The 21,230-nt window shown below is 40.9% G+C and overlaps 1 protein-coding gene across 5 annotated transcripts in view; it reads right to left on the minus strand.

Moving 5' to 3' along the window:
* Positions 1–21,230, minus strand: part of NOSTRIN (nitric oxide synthase trafficking) — a 53,088-nt gene that overhangs the window by 12,778 nt on the left and 19,080 nt on the right. For all 5 annotated transcript variants that reach the window (XM_036320525.1, XM_036320524.1, XM_036320527.1 and 2 more), the window contains 7 exons: positions 17,939–18,001; positions 17,674–17,755; positions 15,464–15,526; positions 12,806–12,904; positions 5,734–5,859; positions 1,492–1,590; positions 1,269–1,394 (listed from right to left, as the gene is read on the minus strand). In XM_036320525.1, coding sequence (XP_036176418.1) covers positions 1,269–1,394; positions 1,492–1,590; positions 5,734–5,859; positions 12,806–12,904; positions 15,464–15,526; positions 17,674–17,755; positions 17,939–18,001 — 658 coding nt within the window. The remainder of the gene's footprint in view (positions 1–1,268; positions 1,395–1,491; positions 1,591–5,733; positions 5,860–12,805; positions 12,905–15,463; positions 15,527–17,673; positions 17,756–17,938; positions 18,002–21,230) is intronic.

Consider the following 21,230-nt stretch of genomic DNA (forward strand, 5'->3'; position numbering starts at 1 on the left):
AATAGCTGTCACATGATGCTATTTGGAAGGTAGGGAAAGGAAAGGTTGGTCGGCTTCCCAGGTGCTGGGCTCACTGCTGTGCCCAGATCTAATTGCCTTTCTTTCTTCCCTCATCTCTTGTTCCCTGAGTGTGGATCCTGGGGTGTTGACTTTGGCTACTCTTTTAATCCTATAGGAGGACATGGCCAGTGGGTTGGTCCTATCTATGTGCAGAGAAATATAAGTTTCCCAATATGGCCCTTGAAGTCTGAATGAAATCTAGCAGAGGCCCAGGGAAGAGTTGTCAGGGATTCAGAAGACAAAGAATTTACTCCAAGATAGCTAAGAAACAAGATGCCTGGGCTCTGACCAGGGACACTGATCTGTTTTTAGCAAAGATGACATAGTAGAGTCATCCAAATACCCTCAAAATTAGCCTCTGTGATTTGGTCCAAGCATTTCAAAGAAAAGGACCATGAAGAATGTTAGCGCTTCCCACCTCCTAGGATGCATGCCTTTGTGTAATCCCCGCAGCTTGAGCTTGGGCTGCACTTACTGGCTTGCTTCTAACAGATAAAATATGATGAGATATCACTTCGGAGATTAGCTAATAAAAAACTATGCTTCTATCTTGAGTTTTCTGGCTTTGTCTCTCTTGGATCAAAATTCTGGGGGAAGCAGGCTGACATGTGTGCTGCCCTAAGGAGAGAACCACCTGGCAAGGAAATATTATCTCCTGCCAACAGTCAGCCAGAGGCCTGCTCCAGCCATGAGTAAGCTTAGAAGCGGTTCATTTCCCAGTGGAGCTTTGTGATGCCTGCAGTTCTGGCTGACACTTTGATTGCAGTCTTCTGAGGGACTCAGAGGCACCCAGCTAAGCCATACCTGGATTCCTGACCCACAGAAACTGTGAGATAATAAGTGCTTGCTGTAAGCCATTAAGTTTGGGAGTGATTTGTTATATAGCAATAACAACCAAGAAGAGACAGTGATTATTTACAGGTCATGAAACATGTGTGCCTGGCATTATTCTCATAGAAGACCAAGTATGAAGATTCAGTAGAAAACCCTTGACTTTCTTCCCTTCCAGACATGTTTCCTTTGTCTATTTATAAACCACACTGTTTTTAATTTATCTGAACCGTGGGGAAAAAAAATCAATATTTTCCATTAAAAACACACAAGATATTTCCTTTACAATTGTTCTCAAATTTTTTTTTTTTTTAAGGAATCCCTCAGTACCTGAATAAGGTTCCCCATTAATGGAACTTCCTTCCATCCATACTTACAAAGTAATCGGTTAATAGGAACTCAGATTTATTTTCTGTAGATGAAATGGCAGTTTCTTCCATGAGAGCCTGGATATCCTTTTCAACATCGATCTTGCTGATGGCCCCGTGAATGTGCATGTGGCACTGCAAAGCCAAGGGAAGCAGAAGAAGGTTGCTGAAGACATGCTTCCTGCTAGTTCTTACCATGCATCCCAGAAATGGAGACATCTTTACTACTCACTGTGGTCAGGGTTTGGCCAAAAACAGAAATATGTTGGGTGTACTGATTCAAGTTATTACATAAAAGTTTAATTCTTTCCTTTTCCAGCTCCAGGATGTTCTGAAAAGAATGGAAAATGAGGTGAGATCAGCCAGTTGGCATGGAAAACTGAAATCACCCATCTGAGCAAATTGTCCTGTTTGTGCCTCTTGATTATGTCATATCCAAACTGTGGTGGAGAGATTTTCAGGGCAGGAATGTGATTTGGCATCTCTCCTATTTATCTTCCATTAGAATTTATTTAAATTGCATGCTTTCCCCAGGATTTTTCAGCCCAAAGGCATAGAGGTGGATGCAGTGGGTTATCTGACATTCACAAAGAAAGGGTAGAAAAGAATCATTTGAAAAGCATTTTTGCCCTAACTGGTTTGGCTCAATGGATAGAGCGTTGGCCTGTGGACTCAAGGGTTCCAGGTTTGATTCTAGTCAAGGGCATGTACCTTGCTTGAGGGCACATACCCAGTAGGGAGTGTGCAAGAAGCAGCTGATCGATGTTTCTAACTCTCTATCCCTCTCCCTTCCTCTCTGTAAAAAAATCAATAAAATATATTTAAAAAAAAATAAAATATATATATCTTTTAAAAAAAAGAAAAGTATTTTTGAGTCCCAGAGAAAGAGAATGAAGCCCAGTAAAACCCATGTCTATATCTCCAAAATGTAGTCAGAAACGAGATATTTCTAGAATTGTTTACACTCATAGAAGGCATTCTGCTAATCTCTGCAGGGGCAAAGATGAGGCACAAATTCTCTGCTTCAGGAAACTATTTGACGAGCAGAACCCCAAAGTCTGATCAATTCATAATTCTGGCCTAAAATTAAACCTGGGGGTCAGAGACCACTGTTTAAAGGTGGGAACATACCCTCCCCGTTTTGAGTGAAATGACAAGAATTCCACTCTGGGAGTTTCATACCTTTTAGCTGGAAGGGTAAATAAGAAAGCGAGGGAGGTCACCTTACCTTGTTAGCCCTTAACACTTTGAAAAGTTAGCTATTGGATTCTTGCCACTCACTGCTAGCTGAGTTGCTGACTGATTGTTTTAAGGGAGTTCAAAGAAGTTCAGCAGCTAGGCATTGTGGGAGAAATCTGGGTCAGGTGGAGTATACAGGGGATTTCCCAGCCTGTGGGGGCAGCTTGGTATGTACCTAGAGGACTTCGGCTGGTGTCTAAGCTAACATGCTCCTCATCCTGTTTTTGTAAGGACAAGACCTGGGCATTCCTCCTTCATGCAGCGGATTGGTTTCTCCTGTAACTGCCACCCAGCAATAGTCTTTTATGAAGAAGGTTTTGGGCAAATTGGTGGGTAACATTACCATAGGAAGCAAGAAGGATGGACTACATCTCAAGATCTCTGATGGGGGGGAGGGGGGGGGCACGGATCACAAAGCTTATTGGCTTCTCCCATCCTGCCTCTGTGGCACACCTGCAGGGCCCACTGTCCTGATCCAGCATGCCGTTTCTTTATACTCCTGAGCAGACTGCATTCGCATTCTGTTATTTCATGTATAGTATATAGTATTTTAAAAAATTGTTAAATTTACTTGTTTTCTAATTATGAAAAATTTACATGACATAAAATTTACCATTGTAACCATTTTTAAATGTGTAGTGCAGTGTCATTAAGTACATTCACATTGTTGGACAATGATCACCCTCATCTATCTCCAGAACATTTTTCATCTTGCATCGCTGAAACTGTGTATTCATTAAACCATAACTCCCGATTCTCCCATCTTCAGCCCCTCTGGCAACCACCATTCTAGTTTCTGTCTTCTATGAATTTTACTACTCTAGTTAGCTCATATAATAGGAATCATACAGTATTTGTCCCTTTTTGTCTGGCTTATTTCATTTAGCAAAAAGTCTTATCCTGTGGCAAAAAGTCAAATCAAACAGGTGACCTCTTGGTGCATGAATTGACACTCAACCAACCCAGCCACAGTGGCCAGGCTAATTCACACTCTTTATTCATTTTTTTCAGTTCCTACTGCTGTCCTGGCCTTCCTTCCTGCTAAAGGCTGAATAATATTCCTTTGCGCTCAGGCAATAACTATGAATATCTTTGTCAATCGCATGCAAATTTTTATCCTGTGCCAAGTGTCCTGACATTTGAATCAGAAAGTCTGGAGCTCTGCTCCCCGTGGCCACCTACCTTCTTTGTGGAGTTAGAACCTGTACAATTTTTGTAAGTCAATGGGCACCAAATATTTGTCTTTGCTTCTGGTGTTGGTCCCCGGAGTCTTTCTCCAAAATTGCAGGCACCAGCCATTTGAATGTGGCCAGGTGCTCTTGCTCTCTCAGATACAGGATTAAAGACCGTGAAGAGCAGCCTACCGAACATATTGTTTCTTCAAAGGGCAGAAACCATATGCCTCCTAACAAATACACAACACAAATTCTGCTCAGTGGTTTGGACCTCAAGTGGGACAACTTCAAAAGCAAGAGACTTTACAGGACAGAAAAGGACATAGAAAGCAGCTGTTCTAGTTTAGCGCCATGATGAGCAAAGGACAGGAAAGAAAAGAAAAGCCAGGATTAGGAACACATTGCATCACCAGTGGGCAGATGTTTCTTTACTTTGGCTGTTTCTTTACTGAACCACTAGCATCAGTTTGAGACTAGAATAACCAGTGTCTCTTGATGGAGATGGTAATGTTTAACAGATTTTAATTACATCTCAGGGAAATCATTAAAATGATCTATGTTCGCTCATGAAAAGAGGCTGAGATTAATTCCACTGTGCAAAGGGAAAGTCCATATCTCACGTAATGAATTATTGCTTTCCATTATATTGCGTGTGTGGTTTTTTTTAAAATAAAATAGGCAGTAGAAAAGCAAGATACTCAAGAAGGACTTAAAATGGTCCTCTAGTGCGATGTAGCACTTAGGGAGAAAGTGCTGTCAGAGTTACCAAGAAACAGCAGATTTAGAACCTGTCTGAGGCCAAGACATCATAGTAATTCACACTCTTTTAAAAAAAAAATGTTCTTATTGAATTTAGAGAGAGAGGGGGAGAGGGAAAGATAGAAACATTCATCGGCTGCCTCCTCCTCACCCCGTACTGGGGATTGAGCCCAAAAGACAGACATGTGCCTGACAGGGAATCGAAAAGCTGACCTCTTTGGCCAGGATTCCAGTCCTAAGTTCTCAATGGACACAGTAATGCTCAGCTGATTTTGAAAAGTGCTGCCAAAGGAAAATGTAAATTCAGGATTGACACTCAATGTAAATGCATGGATTGACACTCAACCAATCCAGCCACAATGGCCAGGCTAATTCACACTCTATTCAGTTCCTACTGCTGTCCTGGCCTTCTAGTTTACATTACCTGAGGAGCTTGCCTTCAACAAACTGATGAAAGAAATATGCTCTTTATAGAGCAGGAACTCTCAAACTTTAGTATCCTAGCAATCACCTAGACCCTGTCCTAAAGCTATTCAGAAGTTCTGTGACCCACCTGGTCTAGGGAGGTGCTCAGGAATCTGAATCATAACAAGCACCCTAGGTATTTAGTTCTAAATTATCATATCATCACTTTAAAATGTTTACTAAATGTACTGTAACTGAAAAATACATTTTTTAAAAAAGAAAAAAATAATAAAGTAAATAAAATTTTTGCCAAATGGGTAAGCATCATTTCATATGTTAACTAGTAATTTGATTTTCCCTTCTATGATTTGCATGTTCATACCTTTTGAATTTTATTGGATGACTGAATTCTTCCTTTGTATATCTTCTTTGCTGCTAAATTGCACACATCCCCATAAAGTATTGAAATGGTACTTTATTCATTGCTATAGATATCCAGTGTCCAACACAATGTCTGACATGCAAAGAAATTCTCAAGTGTATACTGTATGAATCAGCTTCCAGGCCTAAAACTCATTTCTGAATACCTAATCATTTAGCCTGAATTTACATTTTCCTTTGGCAGCACTTTTCGAAATCGGCTGAGCATTACTGTGTCCATTGAGAACTTAGGACTGGAATCCTGGCCAATGATACTCAATAAATATTCACTGGTTATTTTACCCATGGAGGAATTACAACAATGAGAAGTAATGTCATTTGTGTAAAGTCACAATAGGACTGATGGCCACAACTAAGGGCAGAGATCATCAGGTTATATAACTACAGATCCGATCTCCATTTTCAAGGCCACACAAAGCTCCATGGAAGAAGAAAAAAGTGAATGCATAACTTACTTGGTAGCAGTTTTCTAGCGTGTTTTCCCATTTCAGTCTGGTAGAACAGCCGGCCATGTTTTTTTGGTAATAATTTTCATCTTCTTTTGTCAATTTCTCAGTCGATTTTTTCAATTTATTGAGGAGCTAAAGTAAAACATCAGAGTCACATATTCGAGAACACATTTATGAAAGCCCATTGTAATTCCATATAATGTCATTTATACCAATGATATGTTTCTCACCTCCCAGCTAAATTCATAAAGAGTAGCTATAGACAACAAAATCAAAGATCTTTCAGAAAAAAATGGATGTCAGAGCTGAAAGGAAACCAAAAGACCTTTCAGTGCAATTCTTTCAATTTTTCATATGACGGAATCGAGGTCCTTAAATATGATGTGATGTGCCCACATTCATCAAATCAGGAACCTCCAACTCAAGACTGTAATCTACTAACAATTTCTGTGGTCTTATTTGGTAAAACCTGTCATCCCTGGCATTTCTTACCAGGACAGGTAGGGAAATGTGCGGTCATATAACTTAGAACTAGGATGAGGCCTGGCTATCATCCAGTAAGGTCCAATAACCTTACTTTACTTTCACTCTATAAACTCTGCAGTATAGCTTCAAAATCAAATTTCAGGATTAGAGTCCTGCAGGTGAATTACTTAACCTTCATGAGCCAGTTTTCTTATCTGTGTGATAGGGATAGTGATACTCCTGTTTCACTGGGTTGCTTTGAAGATTCAAGCAGGTGATGTGGGTAAGGCAGGTGGCACACTGCCTGAGACCTGGGTTAGCACTCATAGTGAGCATTACTATTGCTAGTGAAGGGTCTGAGCGAGACACATGTCAATGTTCATGGCAAGTTGCGGACAGCTTGACAGATGCCTTCCTTGCATCCTACTCCCCAGTGATCTGCTCCTTCCCAAAGAGCCCCCTCTTGCCAGTCACCGAAATTGACCATTCTGGTTGTGAAATCTTCTGGAAAATCAAACTAATACAAAACTCTCTGGACCAGAGTGGCTGAAATCGATTCTCAAAATGCTCAGACAAGTAATTTAAAGTCTCTGAGAAAGGAAAAAGTTGTACTACATGAATGATTCTCAAACTTTAATATGCCTAGGAATCACGTAAGGTGCTTGTAAAACTTCAGATTTTTGGGGTCCCACAGTAGTCATACTGGCTCAGTACTTCTGTAGTGGGATCAGGAAATCTGAATTTTCACTACCTCCTCAGTTAATTTTGATGCAAATGGTCCTTAAACCAGAGTTTAAGGAGCACTCAGGACCCCTCTGACTTATACAGTTAGGAGTTTCAAGGACAGAGACAAAGGCTTTTAAGAATGACCCTCTTTATGTTTAAGGACACTTTGACTAATGTTTCAGTAATAAAGAACATTCATCCAATATTCTGAATATTAACACCACTCACTTTATTATTCCAATTGATATACTAGCCATTCAACTGTCCCTGGGCTCTGATGTATGACTTACACAGGACACACTGGGTTTTGTATATCAAGTGTAATGGATCACATTTACCTATAGAAACATGAACTTGTGAATTTTAATCTGATAACAATTTAGTGAAAGGGCTGAAAGTGCGCCATGACTATACTTTGTTAAATTATGTTCTTAGATTCTTACCGAGGATACTCAGACCTCCAGCAATGAGAACAAAGTTACTTTTGAAATGACCCCTCACATTCATCAGCCTACACTATATAGCTATTGACTAGAAGTTTCTGCTTAGCAAATTTATAGCAAATAACCCCAAATCAATAGAAAAGAAGAATGTCAACTCTTACATTCTTATTTCAGGAACTTTACAAACAAATTTTATTTACGGAACTTTTCAGAAAACTTCACTAAAATTTATCAAAGATTGCATACTTTTTTTCTTCTTTTCTTTCTCCTGGAACAAATATTTCATACACTCAACAAACATTTACTGGGTGCCACAGTGTGTCAGGTACTAGGCTCTGGAAGTAGAAAATGGAACTAGACAGGCTCCTTCTTTAGCCAAGACACACATTACTACCCTGTGGGATAGAGCCTAGGATGATATAAGTATTTACTTATATAAGCTAAACTAGCCTTGGAATTACAATGACATATAAGCTGAGACTTGGCACATAGTGGGCGCTCACAGAAATAATCCTTGTGTGAAAAAATGTAAAATTAAGTAGGAATTGGTGAGCATGGCATGATACCAAAACAAAAATTTGTGTGTGTGTGTGAGAGAGGTTAAAGCACAGTTTGAGAGGGAGAATAACAAAAGATGATGCTGAGAACCAGGCAAAGGTCAGGGAAGCTCTTAAGGACCACATAAAGGAGTTGGTATTTTATTCTGAGGTCACTGGAAAGACTTTGAAGGCTTTTAAAAGGAGAATAATATGCTCAGATTTGAGTTTCAGAAAAGTCAGTTTGACTTGTATATGGGAAATAGATAGAAAAAGGCAACACTGAAAGTCAAGAGACCAACTTGTCAGTTACATAACCTAAGAAATGATCATGACAGCCTGGGACAGAGAAGTGGCAGTGGGGACAAATACAAGTAGATAAATTTAAAAAGTATTTGGTTAAGGAGTTAGAATTGGGAGGATATGGAGAATGATGATATTCCAAGATCTAGAAAACACAAGAATAAATATTTTTATCAGAGGGAAGTGATGGTTCCAATTTTGGATGTTGGATTTGATATACCAGAATGCAGTTTAGAGACTGGTTTGGGCTGAAGATATAAATGTGGGTATTGTCAGCATAGATATGCCAGTTGAAACCATGAGAGTATATTTAATGAATACCAGTTACTTCTTGAGTACCTGATATTGAGAATATTGGGTTGGACACCAAAGATACCATGCAGAATAAGGCAGAATGAGGCCCCAGAGAGAAACCATGAGGAGCAGCAGTACATAAAAGCCAGGCAGAAGAAGGGAAGTCGGTAAAGAAGGTTAAGAAAATATTGCCAGATAAGAAAACCAAAAGAGTGAGAGGTTGCTGAAGTTAAAAGAAGAGACTGTTTCTGGATTGGGGAAGTCATCAATGCTTAATGCTTCCAAGTTAGCATAAGGTAAGAACTGGGAATACCCATTGGCTTTAGCAACAAGGATGACATTGTTTTCGGCAAAAGCACTTTCAGTAAAATGGTGAGGAAAGCTGACTGGGTGGTTTGAGGAAGTGAAGGCACAGCACAGACAACTCTTTCAATAAATCCTACTGTAAAAAGGAGAGATAATATCTGGAGAGGAATAGGGTCATGGAAAGGTGTCTCCCTGACTCTCCCAAGATGGGGGGAGTTGAGAAGGCTGATGGGAAGGAATTGTTGGAGAGGGGCATCTCCAAGATACAAGGGAGAAGGGAATAATCAAGAGACGTGTCTCAGAGAGGGGATGGGATGGGATGGGAAACAGAGCATGTGGAGAATCGGCCTGTCTCATTGCACACGTGACTTCAGCAGGCAGGTGGCTGTGCTGATTTCTATTTACTCCATGAGGTAGGAGGCAAGATAGTCTGCTGAGAGTGGGTGGTGAGGAAGGAGGTGCAAGGAGAATAGAGATTTAGATCAGCTTCTGGTGAGAACAAGGACTGCTGAGCAGGGGAACAGGAAGAATTGCTGAGCGGCATGGAGCAGCTCAGCTCAGGCTGGCAATCACAGGCACTTTGGCGTGAGATGAGAAAATGAATGCTGCCTTAGCTGTTCAGCTTCAGGACTAAAAAAATAAGCCAACAGATAAAGTGATGAAGACGGTGGGGGTCTGTGAGGTAATGACAACCAAAGTTTAGGGTCACAGGACTAGCTGAAGGAGGGCAAGAGAGGACTGTAGTTTTCAGTCTCACAAGGAAGCTTCTAATGAGGGAAGGAAGAGGAAATTCACCACTTAGCTGCCCGTGTTTTTATTGTTTTACTAGAGGCCCAGTGCACGAATTCATGCACCAGTGGGGTCCCTCGGCCTGGCCTGTGGGGTCGGGCGAAACTGGCTCTCTGCCATCCCCCAAGGGGTCCCAGATTGAGAGAGGGTGCAGGCCAGGCTGAGGGACCCCACCTGTGCATGATTGGGGCCAGGGAGGGACAGAGGAGGTTGGCCAGTCAGGGAGGAAATGCAGGAGAGCTCCAGGTTGTGTCCGGCCCATCTCGCTCAGTCCCAATTGGCCAGACCCCAGCAGTAAGCTAATGAACCAGTTGGAACATCTGCCCCCTGGTGCTCAGTGCACATCATAGTGACTGGTCGACTGGATGACTGTCTGCCCCCTGGTGGCCAGTCACAGCAAATGGTTGAGTGGCCTTAGCATATCATTAGCATATTATGCTTTGATTGATTGAACAGATGACTGGACACTTAGCATATTAGTCTTTTATTATATAGGACCAGAGGCCCAATGCACAAAATTCGTGCAAGGGCCTTGGACCTGGTCCCCGCCCACTGAGGGGGGCCTCTGCCACCTCTGTCTAGGCCCCTGCCCACTGGGGCTTTGTCCGGAAGGAAGGACATCCAGAAGGATGTCTGGTCTAATTAACATATTACACTTTTATTATGGAAATAAGCCAACAGATAAAGTGATGAAGACGGTGGGGGTCTGTGAGGTAATGACAACCAAAGTTTAGGGTCACAGGACTAGCTGAAGGAGGGCAAGAGAGGACTGTAGTTTTCAGTCTCACAAGGAAGCTTCTAATGAGGGAAGGAAGAGGAAATTCACCACTTAGCTGCCCGTGTTTTTATTGTTTTACTAGAGGCCCAGTGCACGAATTGTCTGTGTCATGTGGATTTATAGACTTACTATCTAGCTTTAATTAGGGTAATATACACTTTTATTATTATAGATTGCTTGACATCAATAAAGAACAGCTTCTAATCATAACTGGTTTGGCTCAGTGGATAGAGCGTCGGCCTGTGGACTCAAGGGTCCCGGGTTCGATTCTGATCAAGGGCATGTACCTGGGTTGCAGGCACATCCCCAGTAGGGGGTGTGCAGGAGGCGGCTGATTGGTGTTTCTCTCTCATCGATGTTTCTGACTCTCTATCCCTCTCCCTTTCTCTCTGTAAAAAATCAATAAAATATATAAAGAAAGAAAGAAAGAAGAAAGAAGAAAGAAAGAAAGAAAGAAAGAAAGAAAGAAAGAAAGAAAGAAAGAAAGAAAGAAAGAACAGCTTCTAGCCTGGCTGCAGTGGCTCAGTGATTGAGCATTGACCTATGAACCAGTGGGTCACGGTTCGATTCCTGGTCAGGGCACATGCCCAGGTTGCAGGCTTGATTCCCCAGTGGGGAGCATGCAGGAGGCAGCCAATCAATGATTCTCTCTCATCATTGATGTTTCTATCTCTCTTGCCCTCTCCCTCTCTCTCTGGAATCAATACAAATATATTTTTTTAAAAAGAAAAAGAAAAAAAAAGCCAGCTTCTACTGTAGGTTTCAAATGCCCACATTTGATCCTGGTGCCTAGCACTGAAACATACTGTGGTTTCCCCTCCTTGGAAGCTGTCTCATTTTTCAATACTTATGATTATTTCAAACTGTGAAGATTGATGTGTGAAGAAAGAACCTTGTAATATCTTGCTAATAATGAATTTAAGTTATTCAACTAATAGTTTTAATCTATTTTGGGCTTGTGTTCATTTTTGCCTAAAGCTTACTCTTATCTAAAATCTGAATTGACATTGATGTAACACATGGGCAGCTGTGGATTCTGAAGTGTCCTAGAGGCTGAGGGGGAATTTTACAACGTGAAAAGATGTCAACATCCTGGGACATGTGGTCATTGACAGGTGTCTGTGTCATGTGGATTTATAGACTTACTATCTAGCTTTAATTAGGGTAATATACACAAAATTCACAAATCTCTTAAAAATATTTCTGCCAAGAAGCTGCAGTTTGGTGCTAATATGAACAATAGCAGCATAATGAAGCCACAGGAACCGATGCTCTCTCCTGCTCCTGGTAATGAGTGCGTCCTCACCCACACGAAAAGGCGGAAACTGGGATGGGCTACTGAGATCTGACAAGAAGGTGGCCAAAACATTTAAAACAATCAAGAGGACTATCAGAAACATGAATTTATATTTACTATGGTTAAATCTGAACCTTTCCCCTAGTGTGTAATTTATGCCGGAGCTGTCACTTAATGATTATGTAAATATAGGATTAGTTAATCATTTAAAATATTATTTCATCTTTACCTCATCCTTCAAACATTTCTACTTTTTTTTTTATAATGTTCATAACATATTAGTATCCTATCTAATAAAGAGGGAATATGCTAATTTGACCCTCACACCATTGCAAAGATGGCAGCACCCAAAACCAATAAGGAGGGAATATGCTAATTGACTGCCACACCCTCAAAGATGGCAGCGCCCACAGCTACAAGATGGTGGCAACCAGTCCCTTCAGCCCCACCAGCGTGCCTGCCTCTGGAGTCCCCTAGTCACCTCAGGCCCCCAGCACTGAGGGCCAGCCCAAGGCGCAGGCAAACCTTGGTTGGCGGCTGCCCAGATGATGCCTGAGGCACAGGCAAGCCTTGGATGGTGGCTGCCCAGCTGCCCAGGGCCGCCTGAGGTGCAGGTAACCAGGGCCAGCTGAGGCTTGTGCTGCCAGTAGTGGCAGCAGCAGAGGTGTGATGGGGGCATCACCTTCCCCTGATCGCTGGGTCACCTCCCTCCCGTGAGGGCTCCCGGACTCTGAGAGGGAGCAGGTTGGGCTGAGGGACATGAATTTTCATGCACCAGGCCTCTAGTAATTTATAAAGTACTATTATTACAGATGACACAGATAAAGTACACTATACAATAAATATGAATATGTATATATATTTTTTACTTATTTGGAGTATGAGCTGAGAGATATTTAATAATAGCGTTCCCTATTGAAAAATGTGGACACCGCTGGTCTAATTTGTCATCTGTCAATACCTTTTACAAATATATGTGGACCAGGAATGATTTAGGATCCCTTCTAATACTCTGCCACACTAGGCTCTGCAGAGACCCCGCACAGAGGGGGAATTAGCCCGTGCTCTTGTATTCATAGCTAAGGGCCAGAAGCCCATCTGTCACCAAACCTCATGCATCCAGTAGGCCACGACACCTTACCTTCTGCTTCTCCTTGTCAGTCATGGTTTGCTTGGAGCTCTCTATAAGATGAAAAAGTGCTTCATGCTTCTTGGTACTCTCCATTAATTTCTTTTTGGCCTAGAGAAGGGAAAAAAAAAAAAAAAACATATAGAAAAGTAGGAAAAAAAGGAGCAAAAACGGGTATCAAGAGAAAAAATATTCTGTTCTGAAACAAGACAATGTTTATGTGCTAGCTTGAATGATTGTGTATATTTTAGTTCTTTATTTCTGCCCTCACCTCAAAATCTGCCTAAAATATTGCAATGGCTAATGTTTTACCCTGAGAACCACTGTATATATTTTCATTACAGTGGGTATACTCAAGAGGGTTAAACATTTTGCTAGATCACCAAAGGCCTGCAAGCCTCCAAAATGTTATTCTAGCTAACATGAAGGAAGGGAGGGCTCTACCACAAAGAAAGAGTAACACGACAAACATGGAAGACTGCCTGCGTCATTCTTTTAAATCAGCCTGGGCCACAATTGAGGTTGCTTTAAGATGCTTTCTTAAAACTTAAAGCATAGGGGGAATCATGCCACCTGATGACCAGGCTTGAGAGCTGGGCATTTGCCTGGCATCTTGTGACATGACCTGCATTTGTGGGAAGAGGGTCGGGGTGGGGAGCACTGGGAAGAAAGAAACATTCAAAGCCCCCCTATCCTGTTGATGCCTCAACCTCACAGTAGGTCATGATCCAGGTGACCGTTTTCTATTCCAACAGTTCCAATTTGGCAGGAGGTGATGCTCCAGAGATGAACTAAACAGAATTCAGTTTGAATTGGATTCAGACTGTTTTAGAAACCGGGTTGACTGAAAGACTGTGTAGTTTTCTCCACCTCAAGATTGCAAGAACCGTAAAACCAGATAATGAAGGGAAAGGCTCAGGTCTCTCCTTCCTTAGGGATCAGAGGCAAAGGCCTCTGAAAGTCTCTAAATCTATGAAGTCTCCACAAAAGGGAATTCAAGGAGCAAAAAACTCCTAGACCTTCTTCCTCTGCCTTCAGTCGGTCACATGTCCACAGATAAATGACAGTGTGAGGCAAGAGCTCTGGCCCTTTAAGGCTTTTCATCTGTGTCCCCAGAACAGACTGCACTTCATTACTGACACGCTGAATCCCTTGAATTGTAACTGGGGAGACAATTACTACAGCTCAAGAATTTTAATGTTCTCTAATTTCTCTGTCACTCTTCATAAAAAAATAAAATCTATTCTTATTTGGAAAAATTATTTGGTGAAAACTTGGAAAAACAAAAGATGCTTTCTGTTCTTGAAAGCTATTGCAGCTGCAGAGCATGGTTTCTCCCTTCTGGTCCATTTATATTGAATTTCCCACGAAAGCTGAATAATTAGAGAATGGATTTTTAAAAACAAATTCTGTTTAAGAAAGCTTATAAAATCAAGAGCAAAACTAAAAACAAATGACTGGATGCTGTTTATGAGACTGTGAAATATGCATTGTGGATGTGATCCTCATGAGCCTACTTTTAGCAGTACTTCTGTTGTGGGTATAGAAACTCATTTATCTCAAACATTTCTTAGGAATGTCTTTGATCTCCTGGAGCCTTTGATTTCAGCAGAAGCTTCAGGGGCAACACGGAGGGCTGACATGGGGCTGCCTGTTTCTGAGGGCGTCTCTGGTTATTTACATACATGGGTGGCTGTGTACCTGGGACTGTTCTCTTTGGGATCTGACACCTTGGAAATAAAAAAGGAGAATTTCAACTTTTGGAGCACGAGACCTTTCAAAGAGGGTCCTTGGGTTTTCTTGACAGATTCCCTCTCTAGTCCTTTCTACTCAAAATGAATTCCCCTTCAACTGGATTATTCCAGAATAATCTTCTGCACATACATATGGGTTCCATCTGTTATTATCTCTGCTTAAGAGCCTATAATGATATATTCTACATTCTCACATCAGAGCATAATTCCTTTCCTTAGAATTCATTCACTATTTCCTGCACATGTTGCCTATCAATGAATTTTAAAATTGCTTGGATGCAAGAACCACCTCTTAGTGCAGTGTGGTGCACAAGAAGTGGACCACAGACTTGTGGAATCAATACTTATATGCATTTCCCTTTATGTGTCACCACCCAGGCCTTGGCACTCTCACTAGTGAGACAAACGCCCTTCTACAGGATAAAACCAAAACTCAGATAGTATTTGCCACTTGCCCTAAGTTGCTAATTATGCAGAGAGGAGGTCAGTATAGTGAATGGTTAAGAGTTGTGACCCTGGAGCCCAATAACTTGTAACACTTTTTGGCTCAAGCATTAACCAGCCCTGTGACCTTGGGCAAATTATTTAGCTCTCTGTATCTCAGTTTCCTTGGCCATCTTTAAAATGGGACAATGCAAGGTCACATACCACAATGGGTTGCTGTGATAATATAGTATATAGCTCTTGGCACACAATAAATGCTATGTAAGTGTTGGCTATAAATTACCATTTTTAGAGCCCTGCTCTTCCATTGGTTGAGTTGAAAGATATATAATAACTCAGGCAAGGAAGCATTTTTCTCTTCAATTAGTGCTTAGAAATACTAACACTAAAACACATTAGCACATTTGTGCAAAAGCAAAATAACTTCAATCCTAAAAACTGAGTTCACACAGAAGATATTTGTGTTACTTGCCTTAATTTGTTGATTCCAGTTGCTAATGAAAAGATTTGCTGTCTTTTCAACTTCGTTATCAAGCTATGGGAGAGAAAAAAGGAAAATTTTTTTGCTGTCTTCTTGTTGAGTCATGGCGCTGGCTTATTAGTTGTAGTGCAATCACTATCACAATTCATAGAAATGCTGAAATCCTACAGTGGACATATTTCCTGAGAAAAGTAGCCATCTTTCCCCCTATCAAGAAGCTCTCGACAGAATTTAGCCTGAATGCATTTGGTAAAATAATTATTTCTAACACATAACCACATGAAAACAACGTAAATGTGCACAGTCTGTGTGGAGGAGGGTCTTGCATCGTTTGGTGTCACATCCAGTCCCATCATTTCCTCTTCAGCATCATTCCATGTGGCTCAACCTTTACCACCATGAGAACTGGCATCAGTCCTAACAGTGCTAATTTTACTAAGTGTCCCACTGCTTCTGAAGTGAATATTGGTTTAATTTCAAAGAGACTGAATTCTTAATCATAATTAACTCTCCCTGCCCCCCCCCCCCCCCCACTTTAAACAGCCAATGAGACAATAATAGTAGTGATGAAACTGGATCTAGGCAACCTGCCTGGAGGTGGAACTTAAGTTAGGGCAGAACCTTTGTTCCTGGACCACTGACCTTTTCCCAGACCCACAGATCAGACATCATTCAACCAGTTGGAGATCCAGCAATACTACACTTTGATTTTTCCCAGTTGATTAAATTTGGAATATATGCTTTATTGTAACAAATACAATGAAAATAACTTTATGCTTTATGTATGTGGCTGAAGTGCGGAATGAGTTCACTTTTTAAAAAAAATTCTAATCTTTTATCTTTTGTGTGAGAGTGGGAGGGATGGTGGGGTTGCTGGAGGGAGGGGCAAAGCTGAAAAGATTTCAAACTAAAACAGCAGCTTGAAGGATCATGACATTAATTACCTAAGGTCCTATGATAATGTTCATAGTACTGGGACTAATTTATGGTAAGTACTAAGGAAATGCTAGTAATGATCGTACTATAATGTGGTGTAAAATATTTATTGATAAATGAAATATAGATTTGTGTTTGGATTTTATTAAGTTGGTTTGCAACGGTAGATGATTATATTGCTTTCTAATAATTACTGCAAATTTCCCCCATCACCCTAGCCCTCAGTAGAACATCCATTCTGATAAAAACACAGGTATGGCCACACCAACATCAGTTCCATTTCCTGACTGAGTTTAATGAGTTTGAATAAATTTTTTAAAATCATTTTTCTGCCATCAAGGCTTTTACAAATCCCCTCATCCTACTGACCTACTTCCCTTCACAAGGGTCACCTGTCATTGCTTCAGAACTTCTGGCCTGCACCTGGTCTTGAAATAGTGCCCATGACCCACCCCTATCAGAGCTAAGCAACTTTTATGAAACACCCCTATGTTGCCTGAAAATATATTTGAAAGTGTTTAACAACTGTATGACACATCAGTAGAAGGTAAATGAGCTCAAATGAAACTGTAGCAGAAAAGCTACACAAATAGTGTAGAGAATACGCTATGCATGAGGACCATATGCCTCTGAAAGAATTGCTTAGTTATTTTTCTTCAATTGCAGGCTGTTTGAGGATTTATAACTATCATTGCCTTTACCTAATTCCAAGCTGATAAGCAGAGAACAGCATTTCTTTTTTTAAAATGTGTTTATAATTTTTTATTTATAAAAGGATTATCTATTCATTGAAAAACAGTGGAAATACAAAAAAGTAGAAAAAATGAAATAAGAATAACCTCTAATCCTACTGTCTAGAGATAATTTATATTAACAGTAGGGGGGGAGGGTATTTTTATTTGCATATATACACATATTTTACAAAATTGAGGTAATTTTGACATATTTTTAATCCTGCTTTTTAATTTTATACTATGTAGAAAAAAAAGTCCCCAAGTCATTAAATTCTTCTATAATAACACCTTTAATGGTTACATAGTATTCCATTGCTTGAATTTATCATAATTTAATTTTGGATGAAGAAGTTTCCAGCTTTTCACCATTAGAAAAGTGTTTTAACAAACATCTTCCTACATAACGTTTTGGGGTTTCTTTTTATTTTTATGACAGATTTCTGAAACCTAGTATCATTTTTAGATCACCTTTTATTTCCTGAGCCAAAGACAGACATCTTGCTTAAACGGGGGAGAAAGGTTTTGACTCACTGATTTTCTCTTCTTCTCATGTACACTCAGGACTTGATAAGTTGGTTTTACTGCTTCCAACTCAATTGCTTTGCCAAGTTTTCTGGAAATGGAACATGAGAGACACAAGTATAGTATTAGGATTTAGATCTACTTTCCAAATTATTTTCTGGGGAAATAAAATGGTGTGTTATGGCCAGATTGAAGTGGAGTATGGTTGCACACCGACATTAAATATTTACCACTCCCTTTGGGGTTGGAGCAAGGCTGGGGTGGGAGCACTCACTGATGCAGGTCTGCTGCAGACTTCATGCCCTCCGAGACCCAGGCCCAGGCACTGGCGACACAGCTGGAGGCAAAGACAAGGGGGCATCATTTTCCCAGAAAGTCAGATTCATTGCCTGCAGTAATTGCACTCATATCCCTAATCTTATCTCAGTTTCTCCATGGTGTTAAATGCTGCCAACAAGTTTGTTTGCACTGGACTCATTGCAGAAACTGCTAGTTTTCAGGCATCTGTCATCGTGATTTTCATTTCCTATTTCATGTCTGTGGAAAATTGGGGAAATAAAGTAGCGAAGGCTGAGAAGGCACGTAGAGCAGGAAGGGGACAGCGTGCTAGGGGCAGAAGGCCCTTACAATCTTCAGGCTCCTCATTTCACTGATAATAAACTGAGGCTCAGAGAAGTTACGTGACAGAGGACTTGAGAGCCCTGATCATGGCCTGTGTGCTGCTCTTGCCATTGGGGTTTCCATCCTGTTAGGACAACTACTCAGATATTTTATGGTCTTGTGAGCAATGTCTCAATTTAACAAAAGGACGGCACTGCCCGTCCTTAGCAGCACAGAGGGAGGATTAGGACGGGTGATACTATTTTCTCCTACGGAAGAGGCCTAGCTCACAGCAGACTTCAAAAGTCAGGATAATAAGCACAGTTGCATCAGTAACCTCAGGTACAGAGGCCTGTGTGGACTTTGATGGGGGGGGTCGGGGGGGGGGGAGTGGGGGAGAGACAGATGGATGCCCTTACTGAAATCGTGATGGTGCAGAGGTTTTGCCTCAAATGACTTAGGTTTAACCCTATAGTTATTTAATGGGAGAACTAGGTCAAAGGATGCCAGACTTTCTGCTTATCCAAGCCAGGCACAACAAAGGACTTACTGTATGCTTCCAATTAGAGAAAATTCCAGAAAAGACATATATATATGGCAGGAAACAGATCAGTGTCAGTGGTTGTTTGGGACTGGGTGGGGGAGGACTGCACACATGCATGAGGGATCTTTTGTGTGATGAAAATGTCTCCATGTTGATTTTGGTAGTAGCTGCATAGTATATACTAGTACATACATCAAAATCGACCAAAGCATCTGCTTAAAATAAGTGCTAATTATTGCAGGTAAATTAAACCTCAATTGAGTTGATTTTTTTAAAAAAGGAAGCCAGCTCTGGCCAGGTGGCTCAGTAGGTTGGAACATTGTTCTGTACACAAAAAGGTTACAGGTTCAACTCCTGGTCAGGGCACATACCTAGGTTTGATCCCCAGTCAGGGTGCATATGGGAGGCAACAGATCCATGTTTCTCTCTCATATCAATCTTCCTTTCTTTCCCTCTCTCTACACCTCCCTCTCTGTCTCCCTAATTAATAAAAAACATATCCTTGGCTTGGCCGGTGTGGCTCGGTGGTTGAACATCGACCTATGAACCAGGCGGTCACGGTTTGATTCCTGGTCAGGACACATGCCCAGGTTGTGGGCTCAATCCCCAGTAGGGGGCGTGAAGGAGGCAGCTGATCAGTGATTCTCTCTCATTAATGTTCCTACCTCTCTCCCTCTCTGAAATCAATAAAGATATATTTTAAGCCCTAACCAGTTTGGCTCAGTGGATAGAGCGTCCGCCTGTGGACTCAAGGGTCCCGGGTTCGATTCTGGTCAAGGGCATGTACCTTGGTTGTAGGCACATCCCCAGTGGGGAGTGTGCAGGAGGCAGCTGATTGATGTTTCTCTCCCATCAATGTTTCTAACTCTCTATCCCTCTCCCTTACTCTCTGTAAAAAATCAATAAAAACATATTTTACAAAATATGTATATATATTTTAAAAAACAAACAAACAAAAACATATCCTTGGGTGAAGATTTTTAAAAAAAAGGAACCAAAGCACACTTTTGGGAAGAGAGCCTGACATTTGCTCCTCAGAGGAGCTGGGCAACAGAGCAGGAAGCTGCGGGCTGGCCTCAGGGGAGTCTGTGTCTGAACTCACACACTCCCTTTTGTTTTCAGTGGGAACTTGGAGGGATGGATCACTTGATTTCTCTGATGTTCACTTAATTGGATTTTTAAAACATAAATAATTTGAGTCATTTATACAAGCACCTAATAGATTTGGGTATAGATAAAAGCTTAATTAAAGTTTATTATTAAATATTATTGTGCTAATCCTGATTAACCAAACGTTCTGGACATGCCAACTCTCTGGGAGTACCATGCTGGATGCTAGGGCTGCAACACAGTAAGGCACACCCACTATACCCCTACACTTCTCATTCTTTAGGAAGTAATTAAAATCAACATCATAATGAATACTTCTGGAACTTTGGCTCTGTCTCAGCTAGTAAGCATACTTCTTGTATTATCTCATTTAATCTTCACAGCAATTTATTTCCACTTTAAATAGACACTGAGAGGTAAGATAAATTTTCCTAATTCACCTACCTGGTAAGTGGTAGAGCTAGAATTTAAACCCGGGCAGTCTAAATAAAGTCTAGCTCTACTCCACCACTGTGCTATACTGACTCCTTGGTAAATCTACTAAAATACTATCCTAAAAGTCAAGCTAGAAGTTGGAGCAATTTTAAAGCCAATATTTGCTGTTACAGATGATGCCTGAGGAAGAATAAGAATATAAGCTCTTAAAGCCTTCCTTTTTTTTTTCTTTTCCTCTCATTCTCCATCAAAAGAAGCTTTTGCATTGGCATTGCCAGTTCAGGCTGACATCTGCAAGCATTAGTCAAGAATCTTTGTAGCAAATTATCACTAGTGGACCATTTTTAGAATACAAATATATTTCTCTTTCCCCCCCAAAGAAGGAATTGATTTCATTCTGAAATGTATTGAGGAAGATGTGAACCAACATATTTTCAGCAATAATATTCTAATGATACATTTTCTCATGTAATATGCACACCCTCCCACATACACACATGCATACACACAATGGAGAATATATTATTACTTCCTCTACTCGTGGAGGAAATTGAGGCACAGAGAAGCCAGGTTATTTGTTGAAGGTCAGAGAGTTGAAATAAATCAGGATTCATACTTTTTGACTCCAAGACATTCCAAATTAACAACACTGTTTTCTAAGTTAGCCATCATCAGCGAGACCTTTTACACATGTGGGCTTAAGACTCATAAAAACATGGGATGAATCCAGCTCTGGAACTCCTTATCTGTGCGTCTGGGGAAAGTGTCTTAAACTCTTCAAGACTCAAGACTTAGTGTGTAGTAGGGACAATAATAAGACTTCTCAAGGGTTTTGAAGGTTAAGTGAGAGTATTTATAAACTCACTTAACACACTGT

Source organism: Myotis myotis, unplaced genomic scaffold (assembly GCF_014108235.1).
Source record: "Myotis myotis isolate mMyoMyo1 unplaced genomic scaffold, mMyoMyo1.p scaffold_m19_p_8, whole genome shotgun sequence".
Classification (NCBI taxonomy): domain Eukaryota; kingdom Metazoa; phylum Chordata; class Mammalia; order Chiroptera; family Vespertilionidae; genus Myotis; species Myotis myotis.